The following is a 23502-nucleotide window of genomic DNA, read 5'->3' as shown; positions in this document are numbered from 1 at the left end:
TGACGCCTTCTAACCGGAAGTGGAAAAGTGTTTAAAGGTGGGATGAAGCCACTGACGTGTCACAGTCAAAGTAGCCGTGAGGACTTGGCGTGCTGCCACCATTCGGCAAATAAAGACACCTTTTAGATGCTATAAAAGCTACGCTTGGCCGACCCGGATGGGAGGGGTTGGGGGAAGTGCGTGTCGCCATTAAGCGGCCGGCCGATGACAGGAAGTGCTCCCGCAAGGCACACTTTTGGCAATATTTCCTTGACTTAATTAAAAAAACGAGACGTTCATCTATTTTATGAATGCTACACGCAGATTCACGTTACAAATTGGACTGACGTTGACTGTGACCGGCCACCAACATCCCACAAAAAGAAAAACACTTAACATTAGGCTGCCATTTCTATTGCTCAGGAGAGTTCTCTTGATTGACTAATAAATTGTCCTTTTAATATTATCATTAAAAGAAACGATTTTGGCAAAACTCTCCCAAACTCTAGAAACCAAGGGAGTGACAGTTTTGACACATTTAAGGTGTTGAGGGAGTCATATTAACAAGCACTAATATGGACTTACGTCGAGAAGTCTAGTCTATTAAAGAGTTTGAAACAGAAAGTGTAGCATAACATATTAAACATGAGAAATAGCACAGTGTACCAATGAGTTATTTGCTAGAAGAAGCAAAGGACATCTTTATTAATAACAAACAGCATGAATGGGGTGAGGGAGGGGGCGAGCAATGGAGTGTAAAGTTGTTGAGAAGAGTGAGGCCGTGTGAAGGCAATTTACCAAGCAAAACATTTGCCTACTTAGCTACTCGACAAGTTGATTTGTGTCGCCGTAGGGCTCGAGTAAACGGCCCGTGAAGGCAAAAAGACGAGGCGGGTGAGGACTTGGTGACGTCGAGAAAGGATAATTGGGGAAGGTGTCAGGGCGATCGATTTTTTGGCGACAATAGAATATTGGACTCACTGTATCCCGGAGGAAATGAGGGAAACGCTGACGACCACCAGGTCCAGAATGTTGAAATAGTTCCTGCAGAAAGAGCCTTTATGGAGGAAGGCTCCGTAAGCTGTCATCTGTGGTGGAGATATTGAAAGACATGTTCAGATTTTGAAATAATATAAATTTGAAATATACATTTGACATAATTTGGATGGTTGAATGATTCACAAAATTAGCTAAAAAAAAAAAATCTAAATAATAAATCAATTTTATTTTTAAAAATGTTACAATTATTTTCCGTGACCAATTTCGCGGACCACTTGCGATACCGCCATGGACCACTAAAGGCCCGCGGACCACCGGTTGAAAATCCCTGTCGTACTCAATTTTTGACAACCAGAACGTTTGTATGACTTACAATAATTTTTTTACTGTAACTCAAATATTTTGTGTTCTGCAATGGACCATTTGGACTATAAAAACGAATTAGCGCTACTCTGATGTATTTTGGCTCAGTCACGCCCACCAATTAAAACGCACAGCAGAGTCTCGATACCTTGAGAATAATCTCGATAGTGAAAAGCCCCGTGAAGACGTGATCCGCATAGCCCAGGATCTGCGAAAGGAAACCACCAGTGTCAGAATTAAGCACTGACTGGAAGCAAGTGTTTTAAAAGGGACCTCGTTTCGGAAGGAGTCGTTCTTGACCGGATCCTCGGCTGCCAGACTGATACTGCTGAGCAGGATGAAGAAGAGGATGAGGTTGGTGAAGATGTTGTGGTTGACGATCTTATGGCATAGAACCCTGAATCTAAAAAAAAAAAAGGGCAAAGAGAGAGAAACTCGAGTTGTTCTGTGGAAAAAAGAAAAAAGGAAAGACGATATGAGGATGGATTACTTGTTGGTGTGGCTGAAGACGAAGAAGGCTCGAGCCTTGGGCATGGGAACGGCTTTCTCTTTAAGCTGGATGTCGGAAAGCGGCCGAGGCCTTGGACCGACCGGCACGTCCGGTTCCTCGTCGTCTTCGTCACCTGGCGGAAACATAACGACTGAAGCGTAGAACGACTTAATTTCCCGATTAAATATTTTACCGATGTAATCGTTTGCAGGATATGGATTCTTCTCTTCGCTTTCATCGCCGCAGTAATCGTCCATGTTGATCTGCGCGAGAGATGAAACAAATGATGTAAAACGAATACAAAGGATAGATTTGGGAAATGATTGTGTGTACTTTTGTGGCAGTGTTGCTCTCGCCATCCGAAGTGATGGACTTCAGCTCAATCTTCTCTCGCTTCTCTTTCTCCAGTGGAGGCTTCTCGTTGTTGTGCCTCTTGTCTGGAGTGCCCAGTCTAGGAAAAAAAAATGGACGCCAACCTTTGAAGCTTTCTGTTTGAGCCCATGACGAGTCAGGCCGAGTCTACCTGGCTAGTTTCTTCCTCTCCTTCTCCTCCTCTTCCTCCTTTTGTGCAGACGTCAGGCTCTCGGCGTCAGCTAGGTTGTCCACAGCGATGGCCAAAAAGACGTTGAGTAGGATATCTGGTCACGGGGGTGAAATTAAGGATGTTGCTGAATCATATGACGAGTTAGGAACATTACACCCCATTTTTCCGACCCAATTATCCCATGAGGAAACATCTCAGCGCAGGATACAGTTTCCGCAGATGAAGAGGATGATGAAGTAGATGCAGACCAGCATGCCGGGGAAGGAAGGTCCACCGTACGCCATGATCCCGTCGTACATCACCGAGTTCCAGTCTTCACCAGTTAAGATCTGATGAAGAACCAAAGGAACTTTGTTTTGGCGGAAAATAGATCTTAACGGGACCGTTTCGATGAGGGGCTTACCTGGAAGACGGTCAACAGCGACTGGGGGAAGTTGTCAAAGGTGCTTCGCCGGGTGTCCTCAAAGTTGAACTTGCCGCCAAAGAGCTGCATGCCCAGCAGGGAGAAGATGATGATGAAGAGGAAGAGCAGGAGCAGCAGGGAAGCGATGGAGCGCACTGAGTTCAGCAAGGAGGCCACCAAGTTGGAGAGCGAGTTCCAGTATCTGGACGCCGCAAACACATTCAGTCACTTGAGTGCGGATTAGCAGTAAATCAGTAAATAAATACATTTATAAATGAAAAAACAAACACAAAAAAAACATAGAATAATTAATATAAAATCTAAAAGAATTATAATAATTAAATAAATAAATAATATATGCATATTTCTTTAAAAAAAAATTAAGAAAACATTAAAAAATATATAAAATAAAAAAAATCATAATGATAAAATAAAAAAAAAAGAATCAACCTGGTTATTTTGAAGATCCGCAACAAGCGCACGCAACGCAGCACGGAGATGCCGAGAGGCGACATGATCTTAGTTTCCACCAGGATGGTCTCCAGAATCCCGCCGCAAACGACAAAACTGTCAAAGCGGTTGAAGAGCGAGACGAAGTATGCCTTGAAAAAAAAAAAGAGAGGGTAGGGGTCCAATTTCAAATCATTTCTTGCGAATTTTCGTTTAAATTCAATTTGCACATACCTGAAGGCCCAGGCTGTACATCTTCAAGAGCATCTCACCGGTGAAGAGTGCGAGTAAAACTTTGTTAGCTATGTCTGAAGTGGGAGAAAAAAAATTAGCAACTAAAATACGATGTCATCAACCCCAACCAAAACATTTTCCACCTTGCACGTCTGTTAACCACTGCGGCTGCTGGTGATGTTCCGAGGCAATGGTGAGAGTGTTGAGGAAAACCAGAAAGATAACCAGCCAATAGAAAACCTGCGATTTGACAGCCGCCCGACACTTGCGCCTGCACAGCCTGTTCCACCTGCGTGAGTAGCGACTGAAGAGGACAAAAGGCAGAAACGAGACAACAAGCGTGAATAAGAGCGTTGATGGCGTTCCCCTCTCGCCCGTTGTTTGGCAGCAGAACTGTGTGGGGGGAAAACAATTATTTCGATTTTTACCCGACAGATGGTTTGAATATAAAAATATTATTTGCGTCTAGTGACCACCAAAAACAAAATAAAAAAATAGAATGCCCTGTTTGGAAAGGAACTGTTTAAATTAACGAGGGGCGCCAAATCACCACATTTGTCTAAAAAGCTCAAATAAACCACAAGTCCTATTCGCTAACACTGACAACGGGCACCATTTATTTTTGTTATTTTCACTCCATCCATCATTTGTGTTTGACCTTCTTCCCCTGGCTCTGAGGCGTCTTTTTAATAACAGGCAAAACTTGGAAAAAGTATCACGCGGGACACAAATTCCACAAGGAGCCGACATGCGCTTTGCACCACGACGTGCCATGTTTGTTTACCTACCATCAGATCGCGTTATATATTTTTTGGGTTAAATATACACACACGTTAGTTGGGAGCAGGTGAGCGGAGCGAAGACGATGGCAAACAACATGTACTAACCTGAACTTGGATTTGGAGATCCTATTTCTGGAACACAGAGAACAGAATGGATTATACACACAGACGCACAAACACAGATATCGACACAACGTGAAGGGTGATTTGAGACCGATTAGGTGCGGCGACCTCATTTGAGTTTTGGTCAAATCACCCTGTGAGAACATGTAAAAAGTGGCAACCACTCAATTATATCACTCTTTTTTTATCACACCAACTGCGAATTTTTTTTTGGAGTCAAATACGGTTTGATTGTTTGCCACGGGAACAACAACATAAACAAAAGACTGAGGACAAAGAGAAAGAAGAGAACCAAACTCCAGAGTGGACAGTAAATATGTTGGCGTACTCCAAAGTATCAAAAAAAAAAAAGTGTGCTAGATTTACTCGATTTTATTTCGTCAAGTGGGCGTGGAAAATTTAATGATCTGAATCCAGATACATTTATTTCATGCAATCACTTGACAAAATTAAATGAAGGAAATTCACCAAAATCAAATTTTCCTACACTGTATAAACAAAAAAAAATTCCAGACAACAAACTCATGTTGCTGCAAAACAAATTTTGTTCCTAGCACGGTTTATGACATCATCCCGTTTTTTTTTTAAAATCATTTTTGGCTCAGACAAAAAACCCACAAACAGCCAAACAAAGACAAAGTAACAGATGGACAGCGAGAGGAGAATGAATAAACAACAGCGTGCCGCAACGAGCCAGCCGGGGTCGAAGCGAGAAAGCGCCTTTTCGGATCTCGTCGTGAACGAACGGCCAGCGAGTGAGTCAGCTGTTGGTGAGGAGGGTCCAAACAAAAGACGGGCGATCAGAACCAGAGGGGGGGGGGGGGGGAGTGAGCAATAAAGGCTCTTTTACTACACGATGAGATGATTGATGCTTTGCTAATTTACGGTTTGGCACACCTGGAATGAGAAACGTTGTCCTTGGTCGCTTTGAGATTAATGTGATTGGGGTTCTTTTGACACTTTGTTGGGAAAGATCCAGGTCCGGGAAGGGGGTGAGTACTTACGCTAGCCGGGTACAGCAGGTCTCTCCTTCTACATCGCCTCCGGGTGCGTTGTCGGTGTTGACCGATTCATTCTCACTGGCCGGCATGCTCACTAAGAGACGCAGGAGCAAAAAAAGTTTTATATTCGGATATTTAACAGGATAAAATTCCGATAACCGATGAATCGGGTTATTACTGTAAATATGAAAAAAGGATAAAATGACATGGAATGTTAATGTTTTTATAATATCATACTTGGTCCTTTAGCATTTTTCTAACGTTACAACCAAACAAAATTGAAACAAATTTTTTTTTGGTAAATGTTTTTTCAATTTTGTCCTACTTTGAAATTTGTGTAAAAAGAAAAATTGCAAAAATATAACTGCCCTAAACCCCCAATTTAACTTATAATTGTCCGATTAATCGGTAGAGCATTAGTACATATTTGAATAATCTTGATATGAAAAATAAAACATTTTATAGTGTAAAACTTCTTTCAGTGTGCATTTTCAGTTTGAATACTGAATCGCAACAATTCCCAAGATGGACACAAGTCTGACGTTATTTGTAGTCGATAAGTAACCATTTTCAGATTAACACTCAATTTTCTATCAATCACTCTCATGATTGGGACTCAATACAAGGAACAATTTTTGTTGTGAGTTAGAATTTCAAGACAATTTCCACAACATCAAAACAAAATATTTTGTTGGACTGCCCAACTTAAAACTAGTTCAAAGTCACCGCCTTGACATTTCGAATTCCCTTAGCGTATTTTTTCATTTGATTTTTTAACAGTCTAATTGATATTGCCAAGTCAACCTGTTCTACAACATAAAAACAAATCATCCAAAGATTTTAACAACCTTCAACACACATCCTCGACGTGTACAATGGCTGCCTAAAGTAATCACATCTTACAATGTTGACATACTTGTGCTACGTATTTCCCGCTGCGGAGCTTTGGGAGCCACGCAACAGCTAATAGGGTTGGATTTCTAAGCCGACTCGAAGCCTCTTTTGTGATTTCACAGCTCTCAGGGATATTAAAAGCTGAAAATTGCAGTCTTTCATGTGCAAACATTGCAGGTATATTGTCTCGTAGCGACAGCTGTTGCCTTTTTACGTCTCTTGTCTTAACAAACAAATTTATCTGTTTGTTACAAGCTGACAAAAAAAAAAAAGCAGATTGGTCATTTAGTGTTGGAGAAAGGAAATATCCTCTGCCAAAAGGAACTCGAGTGCCGAGAATGGGGCGGCAGCCAACTGGAAATGGTCGGGGGAAGAAGAAAAAAAAAAAAAAGATCGAGGGATACTTGAGTGGCATTGGAGAAAGTGAAGGACGCTTCCATGGAGGCGGGATTGATGGAGACTAGAAGGTGGGTGGGGGACTGTTATCAAGTGATACATTGCTTTTTATTGCTTCTGTCAGTCTTTGGCTGCCGGCAGCTCCCCTCACTGTCATCGCAAACGCTTATTGTAAAACCCTCTGGAGTCAGACGCTGCATGTGAATGAAAAAAAATAAAATAAAATAAAGAACTACCGCCGCACTCTTGGAATCAAACTGGACTCCTGTCAACAAAGTTCTTTCTAATAATAAATACAGAGTTGCCTTGATTAGACAGCGACGCTGTGATGAGGAAACGTTCCACAACTGCTCAAGCACTCGGAGAACCTGCGGCGTCTCCCGGGGGTTAAAAAACTTTCAAATCCGCTGCCTCCAACCTCAGCGGTGCTCTGAACTAGTTTAATACCTATTGTTGGACTAAGCCCCAAAGACTTGAGCCACAAGGAGGATGGACGGACGAGGACTCACAGTTTCTGGGTTTATCGTCATCCAGACCCTCCTCTTCATTCTCTGGGTCGATATCTTCAGCCTGAGTGATCCAGTCTAAGTAGCCCTGCATTCACAGAAAAACACATTTAGCATATAATTAGCATTTTGAGATTTTTATCCAGACAGCCAACCTTGAGATCCTCCTCCAGCTGCTGTTTTTCTCGGAGTTTCTGGAAGTCGCCTCGTGCCTTGGCCTTCTCCCTTTCCTTGGAAAACTCTCTGGAAGCGAGCGAGGAGGGTGCCAGGATTCACATCCAGGATTCATAGCGGGAGAGAGACAGCAAAACAAATCCAGGGTGAAAGTCTTGCTCAAAGAAATACGCATTTTGGATGAGGTGGAGGTGGAAGGAGGGAAAACCTGTCAAGAGAAAGAGCTATAGAGTGTTAGTGTGTACACGGGAGATAAATCACTTATTTTTTCACATCCTAAATAAACTAACCACATATTTCGCAGTCCTCACGTAGCATTTAGATGACTCAATTCACAGGGAACACTATTAAACAGTGTCTGCACTCTCAGAAGAAGGCGCTATATTTGGCTTGTCACTGGGGGGGGGAGTACCTCAAGGGTCTATACGAGCCCCCCTGGAATTTGTACAAAGGGTATTGTTTTGATCAGGGATTGGCGACATTCTAAAAATTCTTCCCCTAGCCTTACCTGATTAGTTTGAATAACACGAGTTGGATAATTAGCACTTAGCGCCAACTGTTTATCTTCACATAACACTTTGTCCATGTAAACAAACAAGCTACAGAAATGGTCTTGTTGACAGTTTGGACCTTTCCTGGTTAGCTATAAATTATCACGCCAGTCTCCCTTCTTTCCTCGAACACACTGCGAATGAAGTAGTTGGGAAAAGGTCAGGCTGTGTAGTGCGTTAACGGCATCATTAGTCACGAGTCAGACAAAGAGTCCGACAGACAGCCGAGCCACCTCGAGTTATTTGCGCCAAACAGATTTCCCCCCCACCAAACAGTGCTGCCCGCTAACCGTGTCATGCCATTCCAAAAAAGTCAGCAAAGCAACATGGCCGTCGGAGAGTTAATATCCGTAAAGTTGTCGGGGTTGCTCGACTCGAAGAGCCAGATGCTTAAGTACGATTTCACCGCAGTTGGCTGCGCCGATAATGATTCAAACATACATGGGACTTTGGATTCAACATCACCAGATGTGAGCATCTCGATAAAACAAGCCTTGAAGTCTCCGGAAAAGTTGGGCTGAATGATTTACAATGTGCTTTCGAATTCAACTGAAGGCGTGAAAAGAAGAGATTAGTCTGAAGTGATCTCGGACCCTAACCCTTACCCGCTCAAAACCCCCAGAACCAAGTTAAGCACAAAGAAGGATCCAATGATGATTAAGGTGACAAAATACACCCACGGCCACTTGTACCCTACTGCATCATTCACCTGGTGGAGAGACAACAACAATAGAAGAATGGAAAGGGGAGGGGGTGAGGAGGGGGGGTTTAAGGAAAAGGGTTAGATCCTCGGTAATTGCTCGGGATGTGTCACTCATGTAGGATCCTCGGCGTTTGGCCAGCGGCACTTCATGAATTCATGAATACACAAGACGGCTCATTTTAGAACGCCGGCTCGCAACGGGAGCAGGTGTCCTTCTTGAAAGGGAGCTGGAGGTTCAACCTCAAAGCAGCTAATTGCCTGCTTAATTAATTACTCAAGAGAGGAGGCATTATAGTCACAAAATGTGCAGCGAGACTCCCCTGGACCTGCAGTCCTCAATACAACACTTGATCTCTTTTCTCAAACATGTTTTAAGAAATCATCTTCCCAAATGAATTTGTCACGATAATGTCATTAAATATATATTTTTTGTCTCAATTCAATAGCTGTGCTGCTCCTTCTATTAATCACAATCTGGCCACTAGGGGGCAGTGTAATACAAACACAAGGCGGAACAAGTCATTCTTCGCAGAGGATAAATACTTCTGTGATTCGTTAGCCTGTCTATGGTGTTTCCCATTATTTGTTAGCATTAAGCTAACACTCAGGGTGTAATTCTCCTTGTTTGTTACCCTTCAACTGGACGTTAATAAAAGTGAATCCCGACTTTTTTTTATCCCTCCTGTTGGGTTTCTGTGTTCCGCCTCCACAGCCGACCCAGGGGGTGAATTATTTAAACCCCGGCGTGTCCCGACAGGCCGGGTGGTGCTTGTACTCGACAAAGCAACCCAGGTCGCCTGCCGGACGAGCACTTATTTAAAACACGTTTTTGGCTCTTTTATTCTCACGGGGCGGGTACGACGTCGACTTAACCTGACGTGAACCGTACAGCGCTGACTCGGATGTGGAATAGAATACACAGTTTGGATGCGTGTCTGTCCGTCTTCAATCGGTTGTGACGGCCTCTCGCACTTAAATGACAAGAACATAACAGATGGCTACGCTACTGCTAGTTTCATACTTGAGTGTGTGCAATGTGTGTGCTGCTCCATAAGTAATAAAGTTGCTCGCCTTAGAATATCCATCAATTGTTTCGGTCCGCGCCACGTTACTTTATGATGGATGATGACAATTACACCTGTTTGGCTTTCACCGCAAACGAGACGACGCTCGCTTTGACATGTTATTTGGGAGGATTTATGGTAAAACGCCCAAAGTAAATGGACAAAAGTATTGGGACGTGACACCTGCGACAAGCGGGAAGAGTTTTACATTCACGTAATACGTTCCCACTTCAATAAAGGAGATGAGGAGGCGGTGCTCTTAAAATGTTTGATGGTGGGAGTCTGGCTGCACACTTCTTCATCTACACACACACACAAGACAACAAAGCAGAAGCGCTTACCCACTCAACACCCCCAGAACGAGATTGAGGACGAAAAAGGAGCCGAAGATGACGAGAGAGACAAAATAGACCCACGGCAGCTCATAGCCCATAGCATCCTGCATCTGAGAGACGGACAGATGGACAGACAGAGGGGGAGGAAGAAGGAAGAGGACGGGGGCGGTTAATAGAAATATCTGCCGTGTTAAGGTGAGCGTGGACGATCAAATGGCAAAGAGGTGTCGGCATTCGGAAACGGATGCATTCAAGAGGTGCTTGTTAGTATATTTGTGAGATATAAATCTTTCAAGATGGAGGAAAACAGTGTGCTAGCGGCGGGGGTGTAGATTGGAAGCTTCCCATGGCATGTAAATACCAACACCTGAAGTGTCAATCAAAGCACCCATATCCATGCTGGTGCCCGGCTCACCCAGTACAGCACGTCGGTCCAGCCCTCCATGGTGATGCATTGGAACACGGTCAACATGGCGAAGGCGAAGTTGTCAAAGTTGGTGATGCCGTCGTTAGGGCCTTCCCAGCCCATCTTGCAATCGGTCCCGTTGTGGTCACAGTGTCGCCCGTACGCCAACTTGGGCGCGCACGGCGCCGGTTTTTCCTCCGCTATGGTGCCTGAAGGGGAGCATCTCATTTCACGTTTGATGTGATTTAACTTGAGGGAAAATAAAATGACCCTTCAAGTAAGAAAATGACAAAAATGTATTTTGTAACACAACCAAAAAAAACAAGACGGCTTTAAGATTCAAATATAGAATCGATCAATAGCAATATCAATAAAATCAAAAAATTGCGAAACGCCGCTGTGCTAATTCGACAAAGCTCTCGGGTTGATGTATATGGCAGCACTTACCCAGCAGAGCGCTAAAGCCTCTCAGGGGACCTCTAACATCACCATCATACCACTCAAGTCAATTTACACCTGGGGGGCCTTTACTGAAAATTGCTTCAATCATCACTGCTAGCAATTATTGCTAAAATCCTTCATACTCACCACCATATTAAATATTTAATGAATATGATAGCGTGTGTTGTGTACCTGTGTGGTCGTGATAGCAGGTCTTGTGCATCTTGCCCATGAAGAGCTCCAAGCCGATGATGGCGTAGATGATGATTACGAAGAGGACCAGGAGGGCGATGTGGAGCAGGGGGACCATGGCTTTGATGATGGAATTCAAAACTACCTGTAAACCTGGGGAGCACACACACGAGACAACCGGGAATGTCACAAAGAAGCATGTTGAGAAAATTGTTTCAAACCTAATTTTTTTCAGTGGCGGTGCTAGAGGGGGGTAGCGGGGGCACAGAACCCCCCCTTGAAATCTTGGAACCGCCGCAAGAACCAGACCAGATTGACTTTTGGGTATTTTCCATTTTTTTCTGGACAGGAAGTGTAAACTTTTTTAACCTTAGTCAATTTTTGTTTTTTTTCTCTTAAAAATATATTTAAGCAATAGAGGTGAAAATCTTTTCCATAACACCTACACACACATTTTTTACAAGCCACAGCGGCTGTCCATGGACAAAATTCTCAAAAACACAGTCACCATGACACCAATTTAATGGCAAGTGGAAAGGGTCACGGTTGTGGTGCAGCATGGGAACAATGCACACGCCCACCACACACGAACACACACACATGAACACACGCACGTTACAAGCGGCAGATAAGTTGTCTGTGAGCCCATCTGCGTTAGCGGCCAAAGAAATCAATAATCCAACAGGAGAGCAAACAGGAGGAGATCAGATAAAGCGCAGGTAGGCAAAAGTGTGTTTGTTTATTGTGTGTTATTGCGGCTAGCGTCAATACCGGCTCAGTGCTTCATTTCATCCCCATCTTCAGCCGCACCTGATCCCCAGACGCTTCGATTGTGTAGCTTTGTCCTTCCTCTACCACTCTGTGTACTTACTGGGTACTCCGGAGACCAATCGGAGGGGTCGGAGTACTCGGAATGCCCTCAGAGCCTTGACGTCGAAACCCGCCGCCTTGCCTCCGATCGGAGCGGCCCCGTCACCCTTGGTGGCCTGCTCCAAGATGGCGCTGAACAACCTAAAAAAAATGGAAATAATTCTAAAAATAGTATCATAATATTGATATCCTACTCCAAATAAACAAAAGTTTATTGGTGTTGTGATGCGTATTTGGCACGAGATTGAACGCACACAGTGAAATCTGACTATTTATGTGCAAATAAACAACTGTAAGAGTTTGAATTGGAAATAAACAAGAGTTCAGGCCTCATTTGACCCGCTTTTAACTTTAATTTCCAGGCCCTGCAAAATAGAATTCACCAACCCTGGATTTAAACTATCCATCAGTTTATTAATAATTTAAATGGACTAAACTGAGACATTAACCGAGCGTGGAAACTTTATGTATTTTTCTACATGGCTGGAGATATCATTTAAAGTGCTTCTCAGAGGAATACCAGCAGCTAGATAGAATATAAACACAATCATTATTATTTCCTTCCGCCATGACGATAATAATATTTTTTTCATCTGCTGCCATAACACTTGGCTTGAAATGTTGCAAAGTTAAAGGTGAATTTATTACGGCTGTGAACTCTGTGATACGGAGCTCGTGTGTTGCTAGCAAAGCTAGCTGCGCGGGTTGTACACTAGTGGGCACTAGCTAAAGTGAATTAAAAAAAAACTAAAGTAAACTAGCTAGCCAGTCATTTTTAATCTTCCAATGAAAATTAAGGCTTTAGTGTTAAAATAAAAAAATAATAAATTAAGCAGAGCTAATGTACACAAGGTGACACAGCTAACGCATATCGCTCGCAGAGCTAATGCACGTGATGCTAACTGCCGGGAACGAGCTGCCGTGAATCAAAATAAGAGTAAAATTAATGCTAAATAGCTAGTAATTACTAATCCCCGATGAAAATGAAGACTTTAGGATTGAAAGCATGTACATTAAGCAGAGCTAATTACCTCACCTCTCACCACTCCGAAATTACCATACAATACCATTTTCTCCCCCATCTGCGGCTGCCTCAAAGGCCACTCAGTGCACATTAGTCATGGACAATTATCAATTAGCACACGTGAAATGACCACTTGAAAAGAGCACTTAAAAAGCATCTCCGTGTCACTCAACCTGCCTCTCAATTAGACTCCCGCCTGCCTTTGACACTGTCAAGGATCCCGCTGATTTGCATTTTTGCTCCGACGTGACATTAAAAGACAATTACAGCTTTTGTCTGCGTGTCTTCAAGCTTTGGCACTGGGACAAACTCTTTCACCCGTATGCTGACCATTCCAGAGGGGCGCATACACTGTCATTTTTCATTTCCACACTTACACACACACACACACACACACACACACACACGGGCTGGCTGGCATTAAGACGACACACTCATATGCAGCGAGATGAACATATCCTGGATATGCGCAGTGTGAGACATGAAGAGGGGGATGTGTATTTATGCGTCAGTGTTTTGACTAATATTTTTTTGATTCAGTTCCATATATAATTTCTTATGTCTGTACAATCATTTGGAACTGATTAAAGGCAATCTGGGAACGTTACAACAGTGATCCCTCGCTACTTTGCGTTTCGTTTATCGCGGCTTCACTACATCGCAGATTTTTTTTCCAAATTAAAAAAAGATTTAAAAGTCAAAATAAAACTTCTAAATTGAGGAAACATGTGTCTAACCTTTAGGACAATGTAGTATTGCTCCAAATGTTCGTTTACATTCCTTAAGAAGTCCGTTTTTGCGTGTTAGCACGGTCACGAATTAGCATCTTTCCGCTAACTCGTTAGCCTGCCCAGTACTCCTTGTTGGTGACCGTCCTTCGCGGATTTCACTTATGTGGTTTTTGGAACCAATTATCCGCGATAAACAAGGGATTACTGTACTCCTCGTTAAATCTGCAAATATCCAAGCAACAAGCTTCATTAGCTTAGGCTAATATTCGCTGCACCGTGCTGAAAATTTATGTCATCAGCTCATCGGCTTTGACTCGACTTTACTCCCGTGATAGTTAACCGAGAAAAATCTTTCGTCGTCCATCGTAGCACTTAATATCGAGTCCATTAAGTGCTCAGTGTCATTTTCAAGGAACAACCTGCCGGTAGGAAGCTAATTGGTGTTATTGATGTTTACCAGGGGCTAATTGGGGGAGACCCGCTCTGTTGTTAAAAGGTGACATTCCTAAAACACAGACTGACAATATTCCTTGATCCACACTCAGCCAAGGTCAGAGAAAGAACTCATCACTCGTACAGTAGAACACGAGCGCCGTGGCGGCTCTTCTTTTGTAAGCATAAAAGCCTCCGTCCAGATGTAGACAGAAAAAGCTTCAGACAAGCAAACAGAAAGGCGAGATAACCGTCTAAGGATGGTACAGGTTGTGTTTATGCCAGAGGCGCTAGCACCGTGATGCTAGCCAACACACACATTCATAGTCAAAGACACACATGCAGAAGCTTAGCAGCCATAGTTGCTGAGTGGCAGATAAAGAAAAACAGCGCAGCTCTTGCTATCAGCATCTAACAAGCTAATCAGTTTAAAGCTCACCAATCCACTGGAGGCCAAGGTTTAGTGCGGCTTTAAAACTTGATTCACTGTGAAAGATTACTTTACGGTTATGGGAAACGGGGGCCTTTGTGACTCACTCACGCTGCCATTGCAAAGCTGTCAGACAGAGAAAGAAACTGCTCCATTGTCGGAGCGGTCATGAGGTCACTGAGGAATTCTGTTAAGAAATGAGTTATAGAAAAAAAAAAAAAAAAAAAAAAGAACGGGTGGGGGGGGGAGAAGAACAATCGCCGCTGACTCACCCGACCACTACGATGATGAAGTCGAGCAGATTCCAGCCGTTCCTCAGATAGGCATTAGGGTGGAAGAGCAGGCCGTAGGCTATCACCTTTAGGAACGCCTCCACGGTGAAGATGATGAGGAATAAATACTCCACGCGTTCCTGCAGGGGAGCACACAACACGTGTTTATTTTCATACATTACATAAAACACCTCATTCGAATTTCTCCATCCATCCATCCATCCATCCATCCATCCATCCATCCATCCATCCATCCATCCATCCATCCATCCATCCATCCATCCATCCATCCATCCATCCATCCATCCATCTTTGGAGAACAAAGTTTTTTGCGTCATTAACAAAGCAACTTGATTATTTAAACAAGGATTCACACATCTTGCTGCAACTGCACACAAACACACACACGCACACAAACACACACACGCACGCACACACAGAGTTTTTCTGCAGACGTTGTTATTGTAGCCGTGACCCCTGACTGAGAGGGGGGTCCTGGGAAACGGCCCAAAACGGCCTTAACAGAATTTAGGGGGCGGGATTACATAATATTACAAGCGTCGTCACAACAAGGACTTTTCTTCTCCACCTCATCATCTGTCACGTTATATAAATAATTTCACAAGGCAACCATGCGGAACTAAGATACCGAATCAACAAGGAGCTGCTTGCACCCACTCGCTCTCTGATTCATTTTTAAAAACACCAAAATATCTGCTTTCATCCATCACTCTGTCCAAATTGCCCCTTGAGCGTGTCTTGGTGCTTTCCCATGGTCGCACGCTCGCGCCTGGCTCGGGCTCCCGGGGTTAAACGGATCTCAGCAGACTGCTGTGGGAGGAACCAGAGGAACCTGACGCTGAAGCTACAAGTCGGCTAAACGGTGACCTTAAGCATTTTGTGTCAGACATCACACAAAGTGTGCTTTGACGTCAGAACAACAAACTTTTTGGCGAGTGTACATCGAGACGTGTTCTGTTCTTACAGTTTATAGTAAAAGTCTACACACCCCTATTTCAATGGCACATGGTGCTTTGTTGGGAGGGTGTGCACACTTATGCAACCAAATTATTTCTTCTTTTTTTTTTACTTTCCCTTAAAAAAGTTAAGCTTTATTGTTAACATTTTTTAAATTACTTATCATGGTCTCTATGACAAAAACGAAATTTGAACAGGGGTGTGTAGACCTTTTATATAGATCAATCGAATCGATCAAATTGGAAATATTTATCAGCGACACTGTACACATACTTTTTGGTCAGAGAAATGACAAAAAGTCAATTAAAGGGAGCAAATGAGACCAAATCAATAGTCTACTTGGGTCGTCATGGTAATTCGGGTAATTTAATTAGCACAGATTATGGGATGATGATTAGGAAGTGTTTGAAAGACAACATCCTTGAAAGGCAATTAAAAAATTTCAGCTTCAGTGGCGCTGGTCCTTCTTATTCGCGTCACAAGGTGAGAGACTTTACATTTAACACCTTTATTATATTTATTCATTTTTTTCTTTTAAGTGTCACTTCCAGAAGGGGCTCAACAATTGTTTTTATATTCATCACTTTCCGACACACAGCGAGTAGTCTAATTATGAATCTGCCAGTGACAGGCCTGCGTGATGCTCTGACGTCTAATAAAACAGAAGAACATGTGGTAGGGGCATCTGAGCACGTGCGGGATTATAACAAACACACACACACACGCACGGGCAATACACACGTCTTCCGTTCATGCGGCCTCGCAAAGGGCAAAATCGATAAAGGGGAGGGGCAAGTAATTTGGTTAGCAATGAAAGGGTGAAAGAAGAGAGGATGGACAGATGAATGGATGGATGAAAGCAGGCAGAACGAAAAGGTGAACGCGTCGCCGCAATAATTCGGTTAAGTGTAATAGGTCAACTCAGCCGCCAATCCGTCAGCGCAGCCAATCGGATTACAGCATTGACATTCTATCGCACGGTGGCCCTCGTTCCCTTTCGCCTTGACCTTCTGCTTGCTTGCGTGTTCGCCAGGATTAACCATTTTGAAGCCGCACGTGTGATAGTAACTCTTTTTGTTCTCCATCAATGCAGTTGCCAAAGTTTTCTTATTATTCCTCACACATGAAGACTTTCTGTGCACCGTTCTTGTTTTCTCTTGGTCATCATTCATTTTTTTTGCCCCCCAGTGTTCCCACCTCATCGCTTTCTTTGTTTCTTTCTTTCTTTCTTTCTTTCTTTCTTTCTTTCTTTCTTTCTTTCTTTCTTTCTTTCTTTCTTTCTTTCTTTCTTTCTTTCTTTCTTTCTTTCTTTCTTTCTTTCTTTCTTTCTTTCTTTCTTTCTTTCTTTCTTTCTTTCTTTCTTTCTTTCTTTCTTTCTTTCTTTCTTTCTTTCACACCCACTCTCTTGCTCAATCTTTCTTCCTGGGTGCCAACCACAAGTTACCATAGAGACCAAGATGGGTTCCCAAGTTACCATGGAAACTGCGGGCTGCGGCCGCAGCGGCAGTTGCGCTTACCCGCACGCAGATGACACTGATCAGCGCTGTACCGAGAATACCCGCATCACATCGTCCTAATTGCTACATTTGTGTCACAGTCCGCTTCTGCTATTGTGTGCGATTGTTTGTGTGTGTAAGTGTGTGTGTGTGTACAGCGTTCCTCAGATAAGAGCAGAATAATAAGCACAAAACGGAAGTCTTTCGAAAAAGTAAAAAAACTTAAATTAAGTGAGGAATGAAGCAATAAATACGAGAAATTAAACCATAAAAATATAAAACAATATTCCAAAATAAACTAAAATAGATATTAAGAAATAATATTAAAATTGAATGTAGAATTTGCAAATAAAACATCTTTCAGAGTTTATAGTATCAATTTACCTTTTAAACCAATTAGGTAAAAAATGAAAAATAGAAAACAGTTTATAAAAATAATAGTATCAATTATAAAATATAATATTTAAAAAAATAATAGTGTCAATTGACCAATATATATTATAAAATGATTTAACAAATCAAAATAATCAGTTTAATTGTAAATCCATGCATTTCTTTCAATAAAATTGCACAAAATAAAAATACTGTATTAAAATCAGTTAAAATCAAATGTAACATCATTAAAAATATTCTTAAAAGGTGTGTAGCGAAACACGCTACGAATGCACACTTGCCACCATTTCAATTAACAGACTTGAGCTCTGGAAGGGATTATCTCATTCAAGATGAGAATTTCCGAGCTCGTGTATAGGGACGACCTTTGACCCTTGCTAGATCACCATGCACTGATTGGAAAGAGGCCGTTAAAGCTGACACCACCACCGAAACCTAGTTTCAACAGAACGTATAGCTAACATAAATCTTGCTTCTCTATTTTTATACAAACAAAAATGTTCATCACCTCACAGCGACACATCAGAGTTTCTTCATTTATTAATCACGTCACTTTCGAACAAATCAGACGCGCCGGCTCCGCCTCTGCGCCGAGCAAACAGACGGGGAAATGCATTACCATTAAGCTTTTATTGTCTGGGATTAATTATTCATTAATTCACTGTCTTCATGTGCTTTTCTTTGCTTCGGGTTAGGGCGCCCGAAGCGCCGACAAGGCCAAATACGGTCCCCACATCCAAACGAAGTGAGTTTTATTCAACCTGACCCGCTCGCTTTTAGAGCAAGAGGGAAGGAAGGGGGCGGGAGTAAAATCAACATCATAAAAGTGCCTGTAAATACAGGCAAAGGTGTCAAAAAAGGGAGGACGATATTTCGAAGCGAGCAGTGAAAGAAGGAGAGAGCGTGAAACTGAGTAATTGGTCTAAAAATAAAAGAACACAGAAGCATAAATCATCTCCTACAGACAGCCCGCATATGTGCACGGGCGAGCAAGAAAGAGAGAGAACCTTGCGAGACAAGAAAAGGAGATGAAGGCGGTAAAAGAAAGCTTGGAAGATAATGAAACAGTGAAGGTGAACGACTTGAAGCTCTTTTTCTTTCCGTGAGGAACGAGCGCCGAGGTGCAAATGAAGACAAAGCAAAAGCGTTGCGGCGACGAAGCCGTCGCGCGTCGAGATGCTGCTCGCTAAACTGACAGCCGAAGATAGATTACGAGATCGGCGTGCGTGACTTCAGGCGTGCGTATGTGTGAGCCATGTTGCTCCGTTAGGGAATATAAATAAAAGACAGGAAGCAAACTGAAAGAAAGAATGCTTAAAACATGATGGAGACAATTTGCCACATGATTCAATAGAATGAAAAGCAATGGAATGAAATGAGCCATTCATTTCAATGACCATTTGAGATACAAATACAGTAATCCCTCGTTTTTCGCGGATAATTGGTTCCAAAAACCACCCGCGATAAGTGAAATCTGCGAAATTCGGGCACCAACAAGAAGTAGTGGGCAGGCTAACCAGTTAGCGGAAAGATGCTAATTCGCGATCGTTCTAACACTCGAAAACGGACTTCTAAAGGAATGTAAACAAACATTTGGAGCAATACTACATTGTCCTAAAGGTTAGACACATTTTTCCCTCAATTTAGAAGTTTTATTTTGACTTTTAAATGTTTTTTTAATTTGAAAAAAAAAATCCGCAATGTACTGAAGCCCCGATAAACGCGAAGTAGTGAGGGATCACTGTATTTTAAATTAAACGATTAAACTTGGAACTCGAGGCGCCACTAACTATGCACCAAATGGATCTCAACTAAGAATAAATTGTTCTGTTTTCAAGCTTCTGTTCAAAAAAAAAAAAAAGGCTCCGTTCTGTAAAACCAAAGAAATCCTCCTTTTCTCTCACGACACAGCGAATTTGTTGTTTGGTCGCTATCACGGCCGAACATACCCCTCAATCTCCTCCGAGAGCCCTGCAAAAGCCCTGCGAATGTGTGTGCGAGTGTGTGTGTCTTATGTGGCTCCATCATTCCTTCCTAGTTGACACCCGGTCGAGCGGAACCAAACCAATGCGGTGAAAATAGAAAAACAGAACGAGAAACAACTCAGTGTATTTCTTCAAGCCGTGTTACTGATATTATCGCCGTCTCCGGAATCGAGCAATTAATCGTCCCGTGTGCTTCATTTGGATGAGACGCATTAATGAAATAACATTGAAGAGCATGAGCGCGGTTCCCCTAGTGATGGCACCATGACACCCGAACAGGATTAACTGCAAACACCCACTCCCCTTCCGTTGCCATAGTAGCGCTGTTGAAAAACGACGACCCACGCGCTATAAAAAGACAATCCCAACTTCCAGAAAGCTACAAGTTCATCTTATATGTTGGGGAAAGGAAATATAAGGAAACCCCATCGCGGGGGTTTTGTTATTAAACACATGAAGGACACAGTGAGTTGGCGAAATACTCCCATGGCGACTTGGGGAATCGCTGATCGTTAGGGCGTTGTTAGCTAAACCTGCATAGCATAATGAGATCTAAAACGTTAGCTTCATCAGGTCAATTTTCTGTCATATTTTATCTCGCATGACTTTGGAGTCAGCCAGTCCTTCCTCAAACATCTCAAGTTGGCCCTTTTCGCACTGCACTCGCTAACAATAAGACGACGACATGCCCGGTTGCTAGCGTGCCCTTATATGGAAGTGCTGCCTTCCAGGAAGTAAAACGGCATCAAGAAGTAGTCCGCATCTCAACCATAACCCAAAACGCATCACCGTATAAAATCTTTGATGTGTCCCGAAGCTCAGAACACTGAGACACATTCGTTGACGGTATGCTGAGTGCAGTGCGAAAAGGCCTCTCAAATCAATCTTGTCCTTGTGTTTCCACCAATGTCCTCCAAATCCTGTCCTGTCATACTAATTAAATCTATCCCCCTTCACCTGTGCCCCCCCCCACCTGTGTCCAGAGCCCCGCCCCCTGCAGTGCGAGGCCAGTTAAGTTGTAATCACTGCCCTTGCGTCTCATTGCCGTGCCGGCAAAGTCGGCCTCCTGCTGTTTGGCCAATCATTTCCTTCTGCCGCGCATCTGTCTTGTCAGCACACCACAGCTCCCAATCATTTCCTCGGCCTCTCCCTCGCGTGCTACTCGACAGTTTGTTGTCCACCTGTTTCTCGCCTTTTAAAAAGCCTTCGCTTTTACCCTTTTGGAAGTCCGTCCACCTGGCTTTTCGCACCCTCACTCCACTGAATGTGACTGAATGTTAGTTTACATGAAGGATGAGGCGAGGAGAGACACGGTGTGAAGAACCCTCGTATTCCCGCAAAACGATACGGTTATGATCATAACGTGACGCATAGTGTGTGAAAAACTCAGTCGATGAATGGCGCTTGCGGACAGATAAGTTTGATGTGTGCGCGGAATCAGTGAGGGTTTGTCACCGAGCCCCTTCTTATGGTTTTTGGTCGATATCACTATAGAGTGCTTTGGCGTCGTGGTCAGAATTACTTAGTCATTATGACATAACAGAATAATAAACCGATGAGGTCTTATCATAAGTATATTTGAACAGTACTAGGCTAGTAAGTCTCTTAAAATGTATTTTCTGAATTTTAATACATTTTTCAAAACCCACAAAATAATTTTAATAAAATAAAAAATAAATTATAGTATAATAATATAAATAAATTAAATAATAAATAAACAAATAACAATAAATAATAGAGTAAGTATAAATAATAATAAATAGTAACACTTTTTCTAATTACATTTTCCTTTTTTTTTTAAATAGTACAATTTTTTAAATTAAATTTTCATTTTTTTAAGCTATATCTTTCAGCAATTACTAACTGTTTCATGTTGCTAAGTGGATGTTCACCATGGTAACAATAGGCGAAAAATGTCCACCCTGTCATCGAGCCTTTAACGACGATAGATCCCAACCTGTCAACACACAGTCGAGTCAGACAGCAGCAGATGACAATGTGCTGCAAGGACGTGTTTCATTTCTCACTCTCCCTTAATTGGTTTGTGTACAGTACCGCTAACTTTAGTTGTTATTGTGATCATTACAGTTCTTCTTTGCTAACTTTTCCGCGTGTTAAAGTCGAAGCTTGCGTCTACTCTGCGTTTACATGTGTACTTCTGAGTTCGCCTCTCATTAACTTCCCACCCAGCGCTGTGATGTGAACCCCCCCGCTGAGTCTGGCATGCTAGCCATCCTCGCGGCTACATCCCTCCCGTCATTATCTCGCTTTTGTTCGCCCGCCGTTTATCTGTTGTCCGTCTAATAATCACAAGGTCTCTTTCTTTTCTCAACTTGACCCTTCGGTTACAAAACGCACACGGCAGACATTTGCATTTTAACCACAGAAGAAAAAGACGCCAAGCAGTCGTTTAGGTCAGTGGGGAGCACAGATGTGTGCTAATGGCTTGTTTCGTAAGAGAGGACAAACTGTACTCGGCGTCACGGCGCACACACCCGCAGAAAAAAGGACACGATCAAACATGACAAACGGGAAATACAGATTCGGTATCATGGCCGTCCTTCACGAGCGGACGCGCCAGTGACAAATAACTCCAAGACGGCGGAAATTAATTAGAGAATGTATGAAAGGACACAAGGGAGAAAGGATGAACAGGATCTACAATGCCTCCAGATGCTCAATCTATTAATCGGGCCTTAAACGTGAGCATATTGTAAGCTCCACAAGTGCGCGCGCTCCCTCGCTAGCTCGCCGCGTTGCTTCCCTCCGGAGCGTCCCCATTAGTTCTGCTTGTTCGGCCTTCGATGGAGCCTGTCCCCCCACGCCGGTCCCATCGGAGACGCAGTTGGAGCCTCATCAATCTCCCGGCAGAGAAAACTGACCCCGAGGTGAGATCCCCGCCCACAACTAAAATGGCTGACATCGGGGCAAGAGAAGAAGAAGATTCGGGCGGTTTTGAGAGGGTCGTCTTTGTGGGGTCCCCGAGTGTCGAGCGACGGCAATTTAGCGAAATGGAGATTTCACGCTAGGGCGCAGTAAAGGGCAGTGAGGGTAATAAGCATTCAAGATTTAGAGGACAACATTTAATCCAGATGCCAAAACACAAAGAGCTTTTAAGTCGGGGGGACAATACAGTTAGCATGAAAATACAGGAATTTCAGGTTAGCAAAACTTAGCAAAAATATTTGACTGAATTTCCCAACATGCAATTTGCCTGAATCGTAAATATCCAACAAGTTCTTTTTAATCACAGCGCTGTGACAGGGTACTGACCCACTTTAGTACTTCATTCATCACCTGACAAGCAACATTTTTTGCTTCTCCTGCTTCTCTCTGCCACAACCTTGACTTCCCTCCATAAAAGATTTTTTTTCCCTTCAGTCCTTTCCTTGAGGTAACATTCCATTAAACAACTGCTAGCTTTGAATAGCGTGGTGAAAAATCGACACGTTATGGCTTAACGTTGCTGTTTTTTAATATGAGCGAGAGCGCTACAAGTAGCAGCAGCTAACCCTCCTAGCTTGTACGACAGAATCGCTTGTGTTCGTGTTCTGTGACAGCCTGCTCGGCGTGCGACAAAAGGCCTCGGGCGCCGTCGCAGGTGTGATCAATGAACACCATGATGTCAATTAATTATCCTTGAGGGGGTAATGAAGCCCATCGTAACAAACATCTATCTCCATGTTTTGGTTTGTGTAGCGCGCTTGTCGTAGCGCGCGTGCGACACACCGCCCTTACGAAGGCGAAAGAACTGTTGCGCAATGAAAAAGACGCGTTACGCTAGCTCTCCTCGTAAGTACAGTAATCCCTCATTTATTGTGGATAATTGATTCCAAAAACCATCCACGAGAAGTGAAACCC

At 43.1% G+C, this 23502-nt stretch overlaps 1 protein-coding gene across 3 annotated transcripts in view; it reads right to left on the bottom strand.

Annotated features, from left to right (window-relative positions):
- cacna1c (calcium channel, voltage-dependent, L type, alpha 1C subunit) overlaps window positions 1-23502 on the bottom strand; it is an 81831-nt gene that overhangs the window by 18095 nt on the left and 40234 nt on the right. For 2 of the 3 annotated variants that reach the window (XM_061269087.1, XM_061269088.1), the window contains exons 4-24: window positions 14790-14929; window positions 11902-12041; window positions 11031-11183; window positions 10407-10606; window positions 8495-8598; window positions 7320-7407; window positions 7168-7252; window positions 5372-5462; window positions 4350-4376; window positions 3606-3766; window positions 3463-3536; window positions 3229-3380; window positions 2779-2980; window positions 2584-2704; window positions 2355-2469; window positions 2165-2282; window positions 2025-2094; window positions 1832-1964; window positions 1615-1744; window positions 1490-1549; window positions 961-1067 (exon numbers count right to left, since the gene is read on the bottom strand). In XM_061269087.1, the coding sequence (XP_061125071.1) occupies window positions 961-1067; window positions 1490-1549; window positions 1615-1744; window positions 1832-1964; window positions 2025-2094; window positions 2165-2282; window positions 2355-2469; window positions 2584-2704; window positions 2779-2980; window positions 3229-3380; window positions 3463-3536; window positions 3606-3766; window positions 4350-4376; window positions 5372-5462; window positions 7168-7252; window positions 7320-7407; window positions 8495-8598; window positions 10407-10606; window positions 11031-11183; window positions 11902-12041; window positions 14790-14929 (2471 nt within the window). Of the gene's footprint in view, window positions 1-960; window positions 1068-1489; window positions 1550-1614; window positions 1745-1831; window positions 1965-2024; window positions 2095-2164; window positions 2283-2354; window positions 2470-2583; window positions 2705-2778; window positions 2981-3228; window positions 3381-3462; window positions 3537-3605; window positions 3767-4349; window positions 4377-5371; window positions 5463-7167; window positions 7253-7319; window positions 7408-8494; window positions 8599-9997; window positions 10102-10406; window positions 10607-11030; window positions 11184-11901; window positions 12042-14789; window positions 14930-23502 lie in introns of all 3 variants that reach the window. The other variant, XM_061269090.1, reaches the window with a different exon arrangement.

The sequence above is a fragment of the Syngnathus typhle genome, linkage group LG21 (genome assembly GCF_033458585.1).
Source record: "Syngnathus typhle isolate RoL2023-S1 ecotype Sweden linkage group LG21, RoL_Styp_1.0, whole genome shotgun sequence".
Taxonomy (NCBI): Eukaryota; Metazoa; Chordata; class Actinopteri; order Syngnathiformes; family Syngnathidae; genus Syngnathus; species Syngnathus typhle.
This window is presented reverse-complemented; position numbering and strand designations above follow the sequence as displayed.